The sequence below is a fragment of the Rhyacophila brunnea genome, unplaced genomic scaffold (assembly GCF_057557595.1).
Source record: "Rhyacophila brunnea isolate RB1 unplaced genomic scaffold, BYU_Rbru_1.0 scaffold_23, whole genome shotgun sequence".
Lineage (NCBI taxonomy): Eukaryota > Metazoa > Arthropoda > Insecta > Trichoptera > Rhyacophilidae > Rhyacophila > Rhyacophila brunnea.
The window spans coordinates 12,229,809-12,248,742 of record NW_028232893.1 but is presented as its reverse complement, the minus strand read 5'-3'; the positions used below and the strand labels follow the sequence as shown (position 1 = coordinate 12,248,742).

Sequence of the window (18,934 nt, the reverse complement as noted above, 5' to 3'; positions counted from 1 at the left end):
ATGTCTTACAACATGGGAAAAGTACATTTGGAAGGACTATTGTCCAGTGCTAGAATAATGCTATCGCTAGGAACAGGGTTAATGTTCCTAATGAAACTTCAAATGCTAATTCAGCTATATAGACCAGACATTATAGACATAGAACACAGAGTGAAAGACGTTGGAATCGAATACATGCACGAGTATTACGATTTCATCGTGATAGGAGGCGGCTCAGCTGGCGCAGTGATGGCAAATCGTCTTTCGGAGAACCCAAAGTGGAACGTCCTACTATTAGAAGCCGGTAAAGATGAACACACCCTGAGCGAACCGCCACTTATGATGCCTGTACTACAGACAAGCGAAATGGACTGGAAGTTTTCCACTGAAAAAGACTACGGATACTGCTTATCCATGAGAGAAGGACGATGCTACTGGCCACGTGGAAAATCTCTCGGAGGCTCCAGTACCATCAACGCTATGCTGTACATCCGAGGCAACAAAAGAGACTACGACCAATGGGAAGCATTGGGAAACTATGGATGGTCTTACGAGAAGATACTACCGTATTTTAAGAAATCAGAAGACATGACAATACCTGAGCATAAAAATAGTGAATATCATGGTACAGGAGGTTATTTAACAATCGAAGAGTTCAGATATAAACAACCACTGTTTCAGTACTTCTTATCAGCTGCTAAAGAACTTGGATATGATATTATTGATGTGAACGGTGAGTATCAGACAGGATTTACAAGTTCACATGGAACTATACGTGATGGATTACGTTGCAGTACAGCTAAAGCTTTCTTAAGACCAGCATCAAAACGAGAAAATCTACACGTAAGTGTTGAGACGCATGTAGAAAAAATTTTAATTGATACACATACCAAAAAAGCATATGGAGTACAATTCAAAAAACACGGTGAAACTAAACAAGTTTTCGTATATAAAGAAGTAATATTATCCGCTGGCAGCGTTCAAAGTCCTCACATACTAATGCTTTCTGGCATCGGCGACGAAGAGCAACTGAAGCATCATGGAATAGAACCGATTATTCGTTCACCGGGCGTCGGTGAAAATCTTCAAGACCACGTCGCCTTCGGAGGCAGTCCATACTTGTACGAGTCTCAAGACGGCGAACTGGGATTCAACATAAAGACGTTCTTCGACGACAATTCAATCGACCAATTCATCAAAGACTACAAAGGGCCACTTTATAATCTACCAGAGTGCGAGGCTATGGGTTTCGTCAATACGTACTACGCCAACAAAACGGACGATTGGCCGGATATACAGCTGTTTCTGGGTGCCTTCGCGGATAATACTGATGGTGGATTATTCGGCAAACGCGATTTGAGGCTCACTGATGATATGTACGCTGCTGTGTATGAAGATATCATTTACAAGTCGGCGTATTCGGCTGTTCCACTTCTTCTTAGGCCTAGAAGTCGAGGATCCATCAAGCTGAAGGATAAGGATCCCTATTCGCCGCCGTTGATTTTTCCTAACTATTACACGGATCCATACGACATGAAAGTCATGGTAAGTTAAATTTATTTAGTAAAATGAATACTACAAACGTCATTTCAAATCAGATTAAATAACTACAAGATACAAAGAACATTTTATATAGATGCAACGTTTTTAAATTTTCTGTTGAATCATATAAACTTGACTTGACTAGCTTAAGCGATCAAAAAAAAAATTGTACTTGATAGAAATAATACTGAAATGTCATATTGATTTCCATAGTAACGTATATATTAATAATTTAGTTGCTAGGACCCCAGACCCCTAGCAACCTATAATGGTGTCGAAATAACTTTTCATACAAAACAGAATTAACTGAAAATGAATTCAATTCTACTTAAAGATGGCTAAAAGTATTAAAAAAATGCATTGGCATCGTGTTCTGATATATTCTAAAAGTTTAAAATGTCTAGCTAGTCGGGAAGTAAGTTAAAAATCGATTGCAAGATTTGTACCGGACAAAGAACCACCGGATATATAAGAATACGAGCTAAGAAAAACGTTGTAAAATACTTTTATATCTAATTTTTATTGAATAAAATAATTCGAAACTTACATTAAACAGATTGCTGAATTGAGTTTAAAAAAATAATACAAGCAAAAATATTGATTGAGTTATATGAGATTTGATTACATATTATTGTTTAAGTATTCATGTTACAAAAATGTGCAAACATACATTTATTATTCTGTTCAGTATAAGTGTAATTTGACATTAGTATGTTAAATCTATATTTTCGATGTTGTCAGATGTTGATAATGTGTAGGAATACCTAGAGATTGCAATATCGAATGAAATTACCAATACCGGTAATTCGGTATTTTAAATGAATAAATTTTAATACAGGTATTAATACCGGTATTCGTGAAATATATAAAAAGAATAAGAGTATCTAATAATAAATTTAATATAGATAAAAAAAATCTTTAAAATATTACTTTAATATAATATCGTCGCTGTAGGATTGGTTTGTTGAATAGACCAAATGTCAAATGTTCAGGAGACGAAAAACAAATTTCATTATCCTATATTTAAATACATGGAGGTTTTTAAATTGTTGTATTTACAGCATATGATTGCTGTACTCATTACAAAGCAATTTGAGGAAAAGGATGGTTCTGGTCCATTTAGAAATTTAGATACAAAAAATCAATCTGCATGATAAGGTCGATTTCGACAAAAACGGATATTCGATAAACCAATCCTATAGTGACGATATGTAAAGGTAAATACTTTCTTATATTATTATTTATTTTTGATTGATTGATTCACCGTTGTTTTTGGTGTATTATTTCAGATCGAAGGTGCCAGAATAGCACACGCGCTGTCCGAAACGCCGACGATGAAGAAGATTGGAGCGAAGATGAATAAACTGAGGATACCAGGATGCGAGCACGCGGGCGAGGACATGATGTCTGATGAATACCTGGAGTGCCAAGCGAGGCATCACACACTGACCATCTACCATCCCGTGGGTACTTGCAAGATGGGACCGAAAGACGATTTTTACGCAGTCGTGGATTCAAGACTTAAGGTACCAATCAATGGCAATGAATAATCAATTAAATTATTTCTTATTCATGACTAGTCATCGTAAGTTAAGACTAGTTATCAGTTAAGTTAAGACTAGTTATCAAAGTAACTTTACTTATTTAAAAAAATATATATATATATAAGTACATATAATTTAAAAAACACTTTCCGGATGAGTGCTTCAAGCCGATTGGTCTATCGATCCAACTGTCATTCTTGTGTATAATTCCTAATAACCACGCTTTATGAAATATTTTAAATTACGTCAAGAAATGAAATACATGCCTTCAGTTAAGCCTTTACTGAGCCGTTTTTAAAGAGGCACATAGCGGAAAAATACGAAGCTTGCAATTTGAGATTTTTTTTTGATAATTTACAATTTCAACTGTATTACAACTAATTTGCGAGACTCTTTTGACTGGACCTTCCAAATGGATGCGGTTGTTTTGGTTTGGGATGTTTTGACGGGGTGCTTAGTGAAAATAGAAAAATGCTAATTTTTCGCGTAATTTAAATGCAAAAACAATAAAAAATACTTGAAAAATCATGCAATTAAATTACTCAGAGGTGTGTATTTAAAAAATATGAAAAAAAAATGTTTGGTGCTAAAAGTTGACGGCTGATCAAAATCAAATTTCTAGCTTAATATAAGAGATAAAAAAATAGTGTTTTAAGTTTAAATAAATAATATAATAAAATACATAAAAAAGAAATCGTATGTAGATAACAAAAAAAAAATTAAAGCAAATTTAATTGTTCAAGTTGTAGATATCACGTCTTTGCATATGCTAATAATAATGATTTTTAATTAATAATTTAACATTCTTTTCATTATTAATTGAACTGACGTTAAAATGGTTTTTAAACATATTTATATTAAATTGTAATAGATTTAAGTTTTGTACTATTCTGTACTAATTTTTGAAAGACTGATAGTTATTAATTATTATTGATATATCTCATTAGTCAACTCCATTAAATTCCCAACACGTTGCTATTGTTTCCCAGTAATGACGATTTTACACCTCTTGCATGTAGTATTTATTGATAAAATTTAATGATCTATTATTACTTAGGGTTTGACGATGTAGGTATAAGCATATTGATTGTATTATTACTTATTACTAGACACCGGACATCTGGAGTCCTTTTTTTTTTGGGACGGACTAGAATATTACAACATTTTTTAATTAAAAAATGCGTTAATAATTTATGGAACCTATGTTTTTCAGAAAAATAAGTTGTACGATGTAGTAGGTACAATGAAATATGAAATAAATGATATTGATAATATGTGCAAGAGACTTTATCGATACTTAATTATATAGAAACGCTGCTATTAGTAGATATACTATACTATTTAGAGAAATTAATGAAGCGCTTACGTATAGAGTGGAAGAATTAGTTGTTAATAGTAATATCTATAATATTTAATAATATTCCACTTTTTATATACCTATTATTGAAATCAAAGTTTAAAATTTCTACTAAACTACTTTTATTTTCACTATCAAATAACAAATCACACTTGCTCCCATAATGAGAAGGACCTGACAGCTAGTGTATTATTAAAATCGTACCAAATCTGAATGATTTCGTATATTATGTTGATACTACGAAAATATATAATATGAAAACATATTATTATATTATATGGATTTATGGATAGGTAAAATGGGGAATATCGGACCTACGTGGTTAATGAAACCCTTTAGAAAAAGGTTCGTACGAAAGATACTTCAAATCGTACTTTTGTGTTTCAAGCAAGTGGTTGGACATATTGAGATATTCAATTTTAATATATAGGTAGGTACTGATGTTGTAATGTTTTTTTTGACATTTTTATAGGCCATTTTCAAACACTTTATATTCATCATGCAAAATATGCAAGTACATGCGTTTTCTGTTAATTGCTACTCCCTAATACTATAAATTATATATCATAGTATTATTTCAATGAAATATATAAACCCGATATAATTATTTATTTCGGAAGTTATCAAAATGATACAATCATAATTAGTCGACATTGATACATTGTGTATATATAGTACCTAATACCATTGATAATAAATTATTTTATCAAGAAAATATTAGATATAAATAGGTATAACACAGTTGCAGTGCCTACCATTTGCCTTAACAAGTTGACCTTGGTTCTAATAGTTCATTGCTTTATCCAATCTGGGAGTTCACACATGAAACTATAATTTGATGTTATAGTAATATGGTAGAAAAAACAAAAAAAACTTAACCTGCGCGTTTGTTAACTGATCTACGTATTTTCTTAAAATCCGAGATCACTTCAGTTTTGACGATTATGGATTATAGCTTAAAATTGTTTATTTGTTTTTATTTAGTGAGTAGGTATATTTCGTGATATTTCACATTAGCTGGTTCCATTGTTTACGGGAAATGACGTTTTAACGGGCTTACCTATTGAATGTATTAATAGTATGTAATATATTCATTACGGGTTTTCACAAACACTTCAGATAATCAAAATTTGTTTTTTACTTGATCCTTTACTAATAGGTAAGAAGGTTTTAACAATCTTTTATTATGTCAATGTGCATTTACGATCGGTGATGCGCATAGTGCACGAAGAAGCCAGAAGGCATAACCCGGTCGTAAATAATGACTAATAGAATACCTAGTACAAAACATAAATCAATTAGAATTTATTGATTAATATTTTTGCCACTCGTACCCGTTAGATATAGGGACCATTATACCACTTTCCTCTAGAAGGTATATAAGGTACTTTTAAACACTTTGTACATTTTGCATTTTTGTTTATTGTTATTAAATCTTAGTTGATATTATTCTTTTGACTTATTAACTTAAAAATAACAACAATGGATGAAATATAATATTAATAAATATTATAATATGTCACATATATAATATTGTGTAAGTATATAATATATAATTATCAAGCCTCGATAGCGAAGGCTGCGTGACTAGCAAATGCACTTACGACCTATGTAAACCTGCCGTTCATATTGTTTTAAAAGCACATTGCAAAGATTATCCTTTGCTTTGTAATTTTATTCTTGTAAATCCACGGTATTATAGATGGTTGCACTATTATATCTAAAATGTAAACATAAATTTATATACAATATTGGTATATACTACAGCTGATGATGATACATACTATCGTATGGAAAATAATTCATTTTTAAGTTGTGGACTTCTTGTACGTATCATGCGACAAAAGCAATAAAATCGTCTTCAAGTTTTTGTCATTGGTCGGGAACCTTTTTTAATACATACACCTATGTGGAATTTTAAACACAGCAAATTTTTCACAGTTTTGAAGTTACGCTATTTCTTAATGTATATAAATCAGTCATTTAATAAATAAGGACAAATATCACCAACAAGTTAGTTCAAGTAAACAATCGACTCCCACGTCCTCTATACTTAATTGACTTTTTATGCAATAATATGTACCTACCTATATTTTGTACTGTTATTCAATTGAAAATGTCCATTAGGATAAAATCGGTTGAATATCAACATTATGGAATAAATGTGGAAAAAGTACGAAAGTACATATAAAGTGTTTTAATGAAATATGTATCTAGATTCTAGGTACTAGTCGTTTTATGTGATGAATAGTTCTTTACACTTTATAATATGTAAGTATTTAAATCAAATACATAATATAATCATATATCAGATAATTACTTTTTAATAACAACATTTAAATATAATGCTAATTATGTCGAATGGCCACCTAATCGGCGCGCCTTTAGCGTACAATGAATTAAATGGGATGGCGGGACTTTTTTTAACATTACACACCTACAAACTTACCTGTAGAATTGCCAAAATGGAACTACGAATTACCATAGGACGCCATTTTGAAAATTTCATTCGAATGTCAGATTTTGTCCAGTTACTAGTCTTGATTGGGTAGTTTTCGACAATGGCTCCATTTTTTTTTGTAGTACATATTCCACTTTTAATCAATAAATTAGGACCGGTTTCGTCCGCCTCAGAGGGACATTTTCAACTGAATCTTCCCTTGTTCAGTTGAAAATATCCCTCTGATGCGAACGAAACCGGTCCTAATTTATTGATTAAAAGTGGAATAAGTACTACAAAAAAATGCGTTTTTTTAATTAAACAACAATAAATATTAACGCAATACAATCACTTAGTGAAAATCTGAAGTATTAAATGGGACGGCGGGACTTTTTTTTAACGTTACACACCTACAAACTTACCTGTAGAATGGCCAAAAATGGAACTACGAACTACCATAGGACGCCATTTTGAAAATTGGTCAAAATTTGAAAAATGTCAGATTTTGTCCAATTACGAGTCTTGATTGGGTAGTTTTCAACAATGGCTCCCCCATCCCATTCTTCAGATAAGTTTGTAGGTCTGTAACATGCATTTTATCTACTCAAGGTCTTATAACTAATTTAATCACGGTGAGTAGTTTAGTGTGTGGCATTGCGGATTAGTAGCTCTGGAATATTCTAAATCTAAATATATTAACGTAATACGTAATATTTATAATAAACCTATTCAATAAGTGAAAATCTGAAGTAATATTATACTGCAGACCTTTTAGAAAAATGCAATTACGGCTTATGCAATACACAATATTATAATAGTAGGTACAGTTGTTCCGTGTGCTCGGCGACCGTCGCACGTCACCAAACGAGATAGCGAGTGTTTACAAATTAATAATAACCAGTTGTGCGCGCGGCGTAACAATAAATTATTGTTACAAAGTTGTTTACATTTAAGTGTCTCTGACTACAGGGGCGCTTATTAAAAATCAAAAATACAACGTTGCCAGCAATGGATCACCAAAAAGAAACCCAACAAACAATGTCTTATGCATCAGTTGCTCAAAAAATGCAATTTCCGAAGAAGGAGCAAGCCATCGTTTTAGATGCTATCGAGGGCATCTCTATACGAGAATATACACTGTCAATCGGGAATAAGGTAGGTCCATGTCATATAAGATATGTATCTAGGATTTCCCAGGGAAGAATATGTATATACTTGAGTAGTGAAGAACAAGCAGATAAATTAACAGTAAATAAAGAAACAGTTAAAATTGGAAACCACGTACTAGAAATCAGGCCGCTGATCACCAAATCAAAGAGGATAATAATATCAAACGTGTGTCCTATAATCCCACACAGCGTTCTGGAATCAAAACTCAACGAATTAAACATAAAAACTACTTCACGTATTACAAGCATCAGAGCTGGTATTAACGAACCGGGCTATGCACATATTTTAAGTTTCCGGAGACAGGTTTATGTAAACCCAGAAGACACTATTAAACTGCCAGAGTCAATGCAAATAAATTTTGATAATACCCTGTACTGGATTTACTTCTCCACCGAAAAATTGACATGCTTTATATGCAAAGAAGAGGGCCATCTGGCCAAATATTGTAAAACAACTGGAAATAATGAACCTCACACTGTACAATTGCCTGACTCTCTCAATGTACCAAAAGTGTTAACCTCTCTTTCGTTAGAGAGAAAAAATACACTCCAGGAGGATGAACTAGCCGCAGATATAGAGTCGGACAACTCTATTATCAACAAGGATACGCCAATCGGTTCAAAAAGGCGGTTGACCAGTCCAACTGATATCAGCAGCGTAGAATTTGAATTTGAAGATACAGTGAAAAATAATGCAATCTCACGCATTCCTGCACTCCAACAGACACCAAAAAAATTAAAAAAAGAAAGAAAAAAAGTATCCACTGAAGATACAAATGAACTTTTGTTACCTGCCAAGGAACATGTTGAAAGTAATCGTCATAGATTTCCAATCGATTATGAAACATTACTCAGTTTCCTTGTGAAAACACATGGAAATCCCAATACCGAAATGATTGCTAATGAATTTACTACTGATATAGAAGCTCTTAATAACATGCTAACAGAAATCTATAGTCATTTAAAAGAACGCAGCATTAAAAGTCGCATAACAAAGATCAAGAAAAGACTCAGTAATCCACAATTAAAAGTTTCCAGTGAAGATATTAGTTCGTTGGAAGGACAAGAGGAACAATAACATAATGCATAATTCCAGCAACAAAGTTAACCAATTTATTCAATCTGATATACGTATTGTTTTCTGGAATACAAGAAGCATTCTTAATAGACTAGAGGAGCTTAGAGTGATGCTAGATGAAATTGATATTTTTATAGGCGTGGAAACATGGTTAAACGACACCATTCCTCACATAGTTATTAGCTTCCCAGGTTTTATGGTGCTTCGGCGAGACAGGACGTACGCCAGAGGAGGAGGTATAATTTTCATTATTAGAAATACTATAGCTTACAAAGCTATTAACAACCTCATCATTCCGAACATATCCACTGAAGTTTTGGGCATTACACTGACTAACCTTAAAGATAAAATTAATATCATTGCAGTTTATAGGCCCCCGAGCAATAGCGGAAATAATACAAATCTGTCGCTTCAGGAATGGGACCAAGTTTTTAGTAATACTCTATTAGATGATAAAACCATATTGGTGGGAGACTTCAATGCCCACAATGTCGCGTGGAATTGCAATAGAAATGATATAAATGGTTCTAGAATCATCTATACTTTAGCTGATTACGACTTAATTTTAATAAACAATAATACTAAAACCCGTATTGATCTGCGACGAGGTACAAAATCAAATATTGATTTAGTTTTTTCTTCTCCTAATCTTCTACAACAGATTGTATTAAATATAGATGAAGACCCCCGGGGATCGGATCACTATCCAGTGCGTATTAATTTATCTGTACAAAAAGCAATTTATTTCAAAAAGACTTTCAAGTTGCAGACCAAAAAAACCAATTGGGTTAAATTTAAAAATACAATGGCTGAAAATATTAATGAATTCAAAACAGATTCTTTTCTCAGTTTAAGTTCAGTCTCGCAGTATAAATTCCTCATTAAAAAAATCACACAAGCAATCATAGATTGCACCCCAAAAAAAGGGAATAATCCCCAATTTCGCCATAGCAATCCAGTAGAATGGTGGGATTCAGAGTGTGATAAGGTAAAGAGAAAAAGAAAAGCTGCCTTAAAAAAATGGGAATTTACCTTAGATTTTAAAGACTTAATTGAATACAAAAAGAATGCTGCCACAGCTAAAAAAACTTTTAAAAAGAAAAAGAGTGACTGCTTTCGAAAATTTGCAGAGACCATCAATTTTAGCACAGACCTTAAGTATACATGGGAAAAAGCAAAAATTTTTAAAAACAAATGGATAAAAATTAGACCCGATAGTATTGAACAAAATATGCAAAATAAAGAGAAAATTGAAGCTGCTCTTGAAAGACTATGCCCACCGTGGGTTCCAAGTAACCCTAACATTTTCCCTGTTACCAAAAATAACACGCTATTCGACACTCACTTTAGTTTCATAGAATTCAGCATAGCATTAAATTCTCGTCAACATAATTCCGCACCTGGAACGGACGGGATAACGTATGAAGTCATTAATATGCTTCCCACTCCAATAAAACATATATTCCTTGACATTTTTAACCTCATGTTTCATAGCATGGAATTCCCTGACGAATGGAAAAGCATATTTATACATTTTATTAATAAACCTAATTCGGATAGCTTAAGACCTATTGCACTGACCTCATGTGTCTGCAAAATCTTAGAAATCATGGTCGCAAATAGATTTCGCTGGTGGCTGGAAAGAGAAAAAATTATCCCAGATACACAAACCGGATTCAGGAAAGGTTTTTCCTGTGCGGATAACCTAACAAATGTTGCAATGTATATTGAAGAATCTTTTAATGAAAAAAAACATACGCTAGGTATTTTTTTGGACGTGATTGGAGCCTTCAATAACGTTCAATCAGATATTCTCGTTGAAATATTGGCACAAATAGGGTGCCCCTTTAAACTCGTTAAATTCTGTTTTTTTCTTGTCTACGAGAGATTAATCTATACTAATTCAAACATAGATCTCCCGAGAACACTGTATAAAGGCGTTCCTCAAGGAGGAATTTTAAGTCCGCTGTTTTACATTATATACGTTAGCCACATTGTTCGCAATATACCGAAAGCTATAACAGTCTCCCAATTTGCAGACGATATATCTTTGTTCCTTAAAACTAAAGACCCCAATCAGGATAAAAATATAATGGAATGTGCACTAGAAACAATTAGAAATAATCTATTCAAACTGGGTTTGGATCTATCTCCGGAGAAAACGGTATTCGTACATTTCAACAAAAACAAAATACTGCCGGGAGAATTTCAAATTAAATTGAATGATATGATGATTAAATCAACTGAATCAGCCAAATTTCTAGGTATTTATTTTGACTTCAAGCTTTCTTTTGATAAACATGTCAATTACATTGCCCAGAAAGTCAATAGAGCCACCAACATTATAAAGTTCCTCAGAGGTACTTGGTGGGGATCACACCCTTCCACTCTAATAACTTTCTATAAAAGCTACATCAGATCCATAATAGACTATGGAAGCTATATTTACTTCCCAAAAAATAAAGGAGCAAAGCTACAGTTAGAACGACTACAGAACCAAGCTATCAGATTGGCTCTTGGCCTAAGAAAAAGTACACCTACTAACATACTACTTGCCGAAGCCAAGATAACATTACTAGAAGAAAGATCTAAATTTCTATGTAAAAACTTCTTGGTAAAATGTATGTCAAACCGTACTTCTAATACGAGATACAATGTCAACAGATTTCTACAAACAACTATAACGCGAGATCGTACTCCGAAGAGATTTCAAATTTTAAAAGAAAGTATCCAAGCTGTAAATTGTATTGATCATCTGATTTTAAAAAGAGACTTCTACAACTTTTTTAATTATACATATGAGGATATTATATATAACGTTTTAACTAATACAAAAATAGAAATGGAGCTATCGCACTCCGACTCTCCCGACTTATTATTCAAGTCCAAATTTAGCAATCAAAATGTAGTCCAAATTTTTACGGATGGAAGCAAAAATCCCGATTCACCTTCAGTAGGTGTAGCAGTGTTCTTCCCCCAATCCAACACGTCGGTTGCCAAAAGTGTCCACAGATTCACTTCCATCTATACAGCAGAGTGCTTAGCCTTATACGAAGCCACTAAAATTGCACTTAATTACAAAAATAAAAATATCAACATTTTCACTGACTCCTTAAGTCTGATTCACTCGCTCGAAAATCCAAATTTCAGCATCAAAACTAATGACTACATTCTTAATATTAGAACCAACATTTCCAAATTTAGCAATAGTAACGAACACGGTACAAATATACAGATATACTGGATTCCAGCACATAAAGGAATTAATGGCAATGAAATTGCGGATCAATTGGCAAAAAAATCTGTAAAATACCCATCAGAAAATATAAGAATTCCATACACAGATTTTAAAGACCAGTTTAAACAAACAATGAGCGAAAATAACGGTAAATATTTAGAAAATCTTGGGAAAGAAAAGGGAACACACTACTATCAAAACTTTTATAGTAGATCTCCTAAAACTTGGTTTAGTAAACATTGTAAAATAAAGCGAGATGTAATAGTGACAATAGCTAGAAGCAGGACAGGGCATTACAGTCTCAACGAATCATTGTACAAAATTAAAGTGGTAGATAGCCCTCAGTGTCAGTGTGGACATCCCACTCAAGATCTTAACCACATTGTCTGGCAATGTGATGCCTATGACCAGGAGAGAGAAGTGTTATTGAATAAGTTGGGGAAATGCAGGTTATACCCTCCTTTTACGATTAATTCGTTCCTGGCAAAACCAAATATTTCAGTTATGAAAATTGTACATGAATTTCTCCAAAAATGTAACGTAAATGTCTAGTGTATAGTGTAACAAAAATGTAATTCTGTATCATTAACAATGTAACTATTTATGCCTGTCGTTAAAAAAAAAAATGTATGTATACTTTTGTAAACCATTGTAAAGCAGAATAGCCTTCCATTCAGAGAAGAGCTCAATTGCTTCCAAATAAAGAAAAAAAAATAATAGTAGGTATTTTAATTATTCAAACGAATATTTCCAGGGATGTCTCGCATCTACATATGTATTCTATAGACCGTACGCCACTGGTATTTTGAAGAGGAAATTTCTTACGATCAATTTGATGAAATTCTTCAATGTCAATAGTTTATAATCAAATAGACCAGATTGGGCAGAGCATCCTCAAAATACTTAAATATCTAAATAAATAAATAAGTATATGACTTTTTTATCGATATGTAGGTATTGTTGTTAAATTTAATAAAACGCATTTTTTTTGTAGTACTTATTCCATTTTTAATCAATAAATTAGGACCGGTTTCGTCCGCCTCAGAGGGACATTTTCAACTGAAGGCATAAAGGCTGAACTCATTTCCCTCTGAGGTGGACGAAACCGGTCCTAATTTATTGATTAAAAGTGGTACAAGTACTACAAAAAATTGCGTTTTATTAAATTAAACAATTATACAATGCAGTTCCACCATGAATTAACAGTTAACAAAATAAAAGATATGTAGGTACTTTTGCGATATCGGTATTGTCACTTGGTAATACTAATAGGTATCAATATGATACATTTAGAACATAAAACGGGTCAGCGGACAAAATCTTTCAATATTTGTATTTATATTAATGGGAGGTACGCAAAAGCTATTCGATATTTAATTATGAAAAACATATTCTACACGCAGTTTATAAAAATGGTTTACCATTACTTACCTGCAATAAAACAAAACATCAATTTTGTAATGCGATCTTTTTAATTGCGATTTGCGAATTTGAATTCGTTTGAAGTGGCCACACTTCGCATTATAATATTGGCAAGACGATTATTTTAATTACAATAATTATCATCGCACCTGAGCTGCCAGAAAAAACAACTGACTAATTGTAGAAATCCATACTAAGAATCATTTGGGCAAAAGTCTCCTTAGGATATTGGATTCGTCCACCATTTTAATGTGTTTTTTTATGGGTTGACGGTTAAAGACTCGAAAGATCCGGCCTTTACTTATTACTCTTATTAGTGATAGGGTTTTTTTACAAACACTTCAACTATTCGTAATTTGTTTGTTATATTTTTTATTGTGATCCTTGACTTAATAGGTACCAAGGTGATAAGTTTTTACGTACCTACTTTTAGTTATATTCGTTGTCATTGTGTATTTACCTGTTGGTTAGTGCACATAGTGCCTGAAGATGCCTAAAGGAGAAACCCGGGTTGCAAAAAACGACTGAAATGGAATAGTACAAAACTTAAATCCATTAGAATTTAAATTCAAATTTCATCATCTACCTTCGGTCGATAGTATTAATCTTATGTTTTTATTAATCTTACTTTAATTCAGTCACTTACGTTGACAGATGTTTCGGGCTATAAACCCATCATCGGAACGGTCGTTAAATTAACCATAGGTAGATACTTAAATTAAGTAGAATTAACTAAAATAACATTGTTTCAAAAGCATTCCTAATCTTTTCATTAAAAATTCATAATATTCAACCCATTATGTAGGTATGTATTTGTGGTTTAAAAAAACGGTGGCCGCGCGGCTTAAGCGTTGGACTATCACGCCGTGGGTCTCAGGCTCGAATCCTGGGTCTGGCAAGTACACATATTGTTTTTCAATTTATGTGTGAGTCAGGGTATGGACCTAAAAGATTGAGCAAGTGGCAGACATCCATTTCTCGTAAAAAAACAAAATCGGTTAATACAAACCTCTACTCTGTGGAGGCCCATATGATCCTATTAGTAAATCAATAAATCGATAATTTTTAAAAAATGTTTGCTTTTCAATTTTATTCACAGGTCTACGGCGTGAAGGGTCTCCGAGTGGTCGACGCAAGCATAATGCCTCTGATTGTCAGCGGAAACACAAACGCACCTACTATAATGATTGCAGAAAAAGCAGCCGACATGATCAAAGAAGATTGGCTAGCAGGATTACGATATATTATCCCAGTACCTGATGAATACGACGAAATTAAAAATAAGGACGTAAAGAAAGAAATCCAAGAAAGATGTAACCCAGAAGAAGAAACAAATATTTACAGACCAGATATGATGAAAACAGACTTCGTGGAATACGTGAACAAAGAAAATAAGCATCTAAAAGAAAAAATAGAAGAAATAGCAGAAGATATGAGAGATAAATGGACTAAGAAAAATGAAGAATCTGATACAGGGTATTACGGAAATATTCCTTCAAGTTACGAAGATCATCATTTTTTAGGAATTGATACAACGTCTTTATTAAATTGTCCTTTGGACAAATATTTAGAAAAATTACACACAAAGAAAATAAACTTGGATAACTTATTATCAGATACATATCCAAAGATAGAACATGACTTTGGGAAATATAATCTACCTTACTTAGATGAATATGATATAAAATTAGATCATAATCAAATATTGGAAGATAAAATTAAACTACCCGATTATCCAAAAGACATTCAGAATTTAAATGATAATATGTATGATCTAAGTCATCCTTCCATTGGTCCAGATATAAGTAATATACCACAGCAGCACAATGTAATCATTTTCAAGCCTCAGCAAGACAGTAACCATGACAACGGACTTCCTAATATGCAGCCGAATTTAGACCCAAGTTTCGGTAATGATAATAGTGGTCACAATTTTTATACTAATGATATTTCGATTCCTATCCAGGAAGAATATTATGATAAGCCAAATCAATATATGCAAGATAACAATGATGAGAAGCAGAAGAATGATTATTATTACGACGCAAAAAAAGATGGTGAAATCAGTATTATGCCGGGTTACGTGGAATATACTACTTCATATCCTAACATAGAGAAACCATTCATATACAATATTAAAAATCTTCAAAACGGATTTGTAAATAATCATGAAGGTCAACATATGATAACTATTAAAGATCCAACAGAAAATGAACCAAAGTTTCCAGCTTTTTATAAGCCAACAGGAGTAGAATATGAAACCATAAAAGGTGATGAAATGAATATAAACAAATACAGTGAACCAGTAAATATTCATTCAGGTGAAACACAGACAATAACATTTACAAAACATGATAAGTTGTCTTCAGGACCAGAAAATATGTCATTGAAGCCAATTATAGAAAATGAGAAAGATCTATATGTGCAATATCAAGATGAAAGCAACACAAATAATAATGAACAAAAAAATTTTGATACGTATCCAATGGACATGCAATATTTTAATCATGAACTACATAATTTACAAGAACAAAATAATAACCAAGAGAATATATCGCCGAATCAAGACATTGAACATCATGGGGAAGATTATCATAATGATTATCATCATGACAATGGTAAATATGGTCAAGAAAATATAAAACCAAATTATGAGCAGAATTTTAATGACCATGAAAAAATAGAAGAACAAGATCAAATAAAACAGTATTCGTCACATGTTAATAATGGAATAAATATGGAGAGTAAACCTCCACATGCATATGATCAGAAAATAGAATATAAAGATGAAGGTAAGATGATGGTACCGTCGATAAATTACAATGCAGATAATTTAGGATATAAAGATCCAAAAATAAATGTTGACGTAAATAATCCACATAATTGTGGTAGTAATCATCCAATGTCTCCAACGTTTTCTGTTAATAATATTAATGAAAAATATCAATCTGGGAATATAGTGCCCGAAAGTAAAAATAATTATCAGAGTGCTTCAGAACCAACAGGATTTGATATGCACAAACAAATTGAACAAACGAATAATATGCCAGTTGTAATGGACGATAAAATTTCACCATTGCCATTAGGTCACATCAAACCTCCTCCTATATATCACATACAAGAACCAAAGGATGGAGGTAATAAAATTTCACCATTGCCATTAGGTCACATCAAACCTCCTCCAATATATCACATACAAGAACCAAAGGATGGAGGTGATAAAATACCAATTGGTCATATAATAAATCGAGAATACCATAAAGAAGATAAATCAAATGGAAGACATCATGATGACATACTAATGGATAATAATTATCCAGGAAATAGCAAACAACAGAATACTATTCCAGTTGCCAGTGGTATACAGTATCAAGGTTCAGAAAACAAGATAATACCACCGCCAGGTTATAATATCATGAATATCCAAGATGGAGGTGCTCTGAAGATGCCGTCATATAGTGAACCGCAGGACATCGCATCCGTCCCGTTTGTGCATTTAATACAGAACGACTTGGTACCCCTATTTAATTTTAATCAAAGGGTGGACGTTCCTCAAATGAGAGCAAAAGTGAAGTGAAAGACTGTACAGTGTAAGACAGGTCAAATTTGGAAAATGTTCGATAATTTTCATTTTGATTTTTCAATAAATTAAAAATTAAACTAAATATCAGGTTTTATTTCTCCAAAATTTATTCATTCATTTGTATGTCGGGGTTGTTTTGCAACCCCGGGATCTTTCTTGATTAATTGATTTTATGTAATTTTGAAAAAAAGCGTATTTTCTTCAACCTAATAATATGGAGCCCAGGTTCGAGTCCTGGGTCTGGGAAGAACATACTATATTGTTTTTAATTGTGAGTATGCGTAAGAGTATGGACCTAATAGGTTGAGAAAGTGGCTAACTTCATTTCTCGGAAAACAAAATATGTTAATATGATCTTATAAGGATCGGACATGGTCAAAAAAAAAAATATATAACTAATCGAAAAGGAGTTTTAAGTCGAAGTCCAGTGTGTAAAGCACTGACTTCTAACCATTTCTTCAGAACCTGGTTCGATCCCGGTGAGGTTAGAATATATGTAAGCATATGATTTTCTCAAAGTCTAGGCTTAATACAATATTGATTAGGTCTTGCTATAGTCATACAATTTTTATATACATATATAACGATTTCAAATGCATGTAAAATTCTACAGGGTGTTATATATTCAAACCAACATGAAAATAAATTAGTGTCTTTAAATTAATACGGCTTCCATGTAAGAAGCTAGTATTCTTGAATAGTCCCAGAGTGAGGGAGAGAGATCATACGGTCTCATTCTATGATTTGTATACCCAACTAGATAAGTCGTTTATTTTTGTTGTCTTGATAATGGTGTTACAACGAAATAGATCTATCGAATTAAAATATCACGCAGAACTTAATGTAATTTATATTTTACGAGATGTATGGTATAAAGCCGAGTACTCATAAGCGAGCCGTAACTGTAACCGTTCCAGTGGGTCTATTCTATGCTTATCGACCGCTAAAGTGATAAAGTGATAAATATTATCAAACTTAGGGTAGGTTTGTATCAAAATATTAGCACTTATTGTAACAATTACACGAAGTTGGTTTTTATTGTTGCAATAAGTGCTATATTTTAACAGCACCTATCTTGCTGCTGTTAAAATATCGCACTTATTGCAACAATAAAAACCAGCTTCGTGTAATTGTTACAATAAGTGCTAATATTTTGATACAAACCTACCCTAAGTTTGATACTATTTATCAATTTAGTGTTCGATAAGTATAGAATAGACCCACAGATACTGTAACGAACTCTAGATGCGAAAGAATTATTTATTAGGCTCGCGAACTAATTATTTGACTCCATACTGGTTACTGTATCTGCAACTGTCACAGTTACGGCTCGCCAGTGAGTACCCGGCATTATATATGTGTGTGTAGGTATATTGTGTGGTTTTAAAAAAAATGTGTAAGTTATAACAAATAACTATTATTACCTACTGTTTATCATAATAATAGGAATTTCCAAATAAAGATTGTAGTACAATTTTAGGAAATAATAACTTAAATGGTTGAGGACATCAGTTTGCCTCTATTGGATAATTTCAGTTTTACACAGTTTAAACAGTGATATCAGTAAAGTCATGTATTAGAT

General features: G+C 32.7%; 1 protein-coding gene across 1 annotated transcript; it reads left to right on the top strand.

The window, feature by feature from the left end:
- LOC147069508 (uncharacterized) lies at nucleotides 1–17,346 on the top strand. The gene is made up of 3 exons (XM_085950823.1): nucleotides 1–1,524; nucleotides 2,811–3,047; nucleotides 14,869–17,346. Exons 1-3 carry the CDS (start codon nucleotides 1–3, stop codon nucleotides 17,344–17,346), a joined length of 4,239 nt encoding a protein of 1,412 aa, XP_085806949.1.
- The last annotated feature ends 1,588 nt before the right edge of the window (nucleotides 17,347–18,934 follow it).

Excerpts from the sequence above, each read along its gene's own strand:
- LOC147069508 (XM_085950823.1), top strand. The coding sequence starts at position 1 with ATGTCTTACAACATGGGAAAAGTACATTTGGAAGGACTATTGTCCAGT. Across the intron at positions 1,525-2,810 it reads CATACGACATGAAAGTCATG|ATCGAAGGTGCCAGAATAGC; the intron begins GTAAGTTAAATT and ends GTATTATTTCAG. Across the intron at positions 3,048-14,868 it reads TCGTGGATTCAAGACTTAAG|GTCTACGGCGTGAAGGGTCT; the intron begins GTACCAATCAAT and ends TTTTATTCACAG.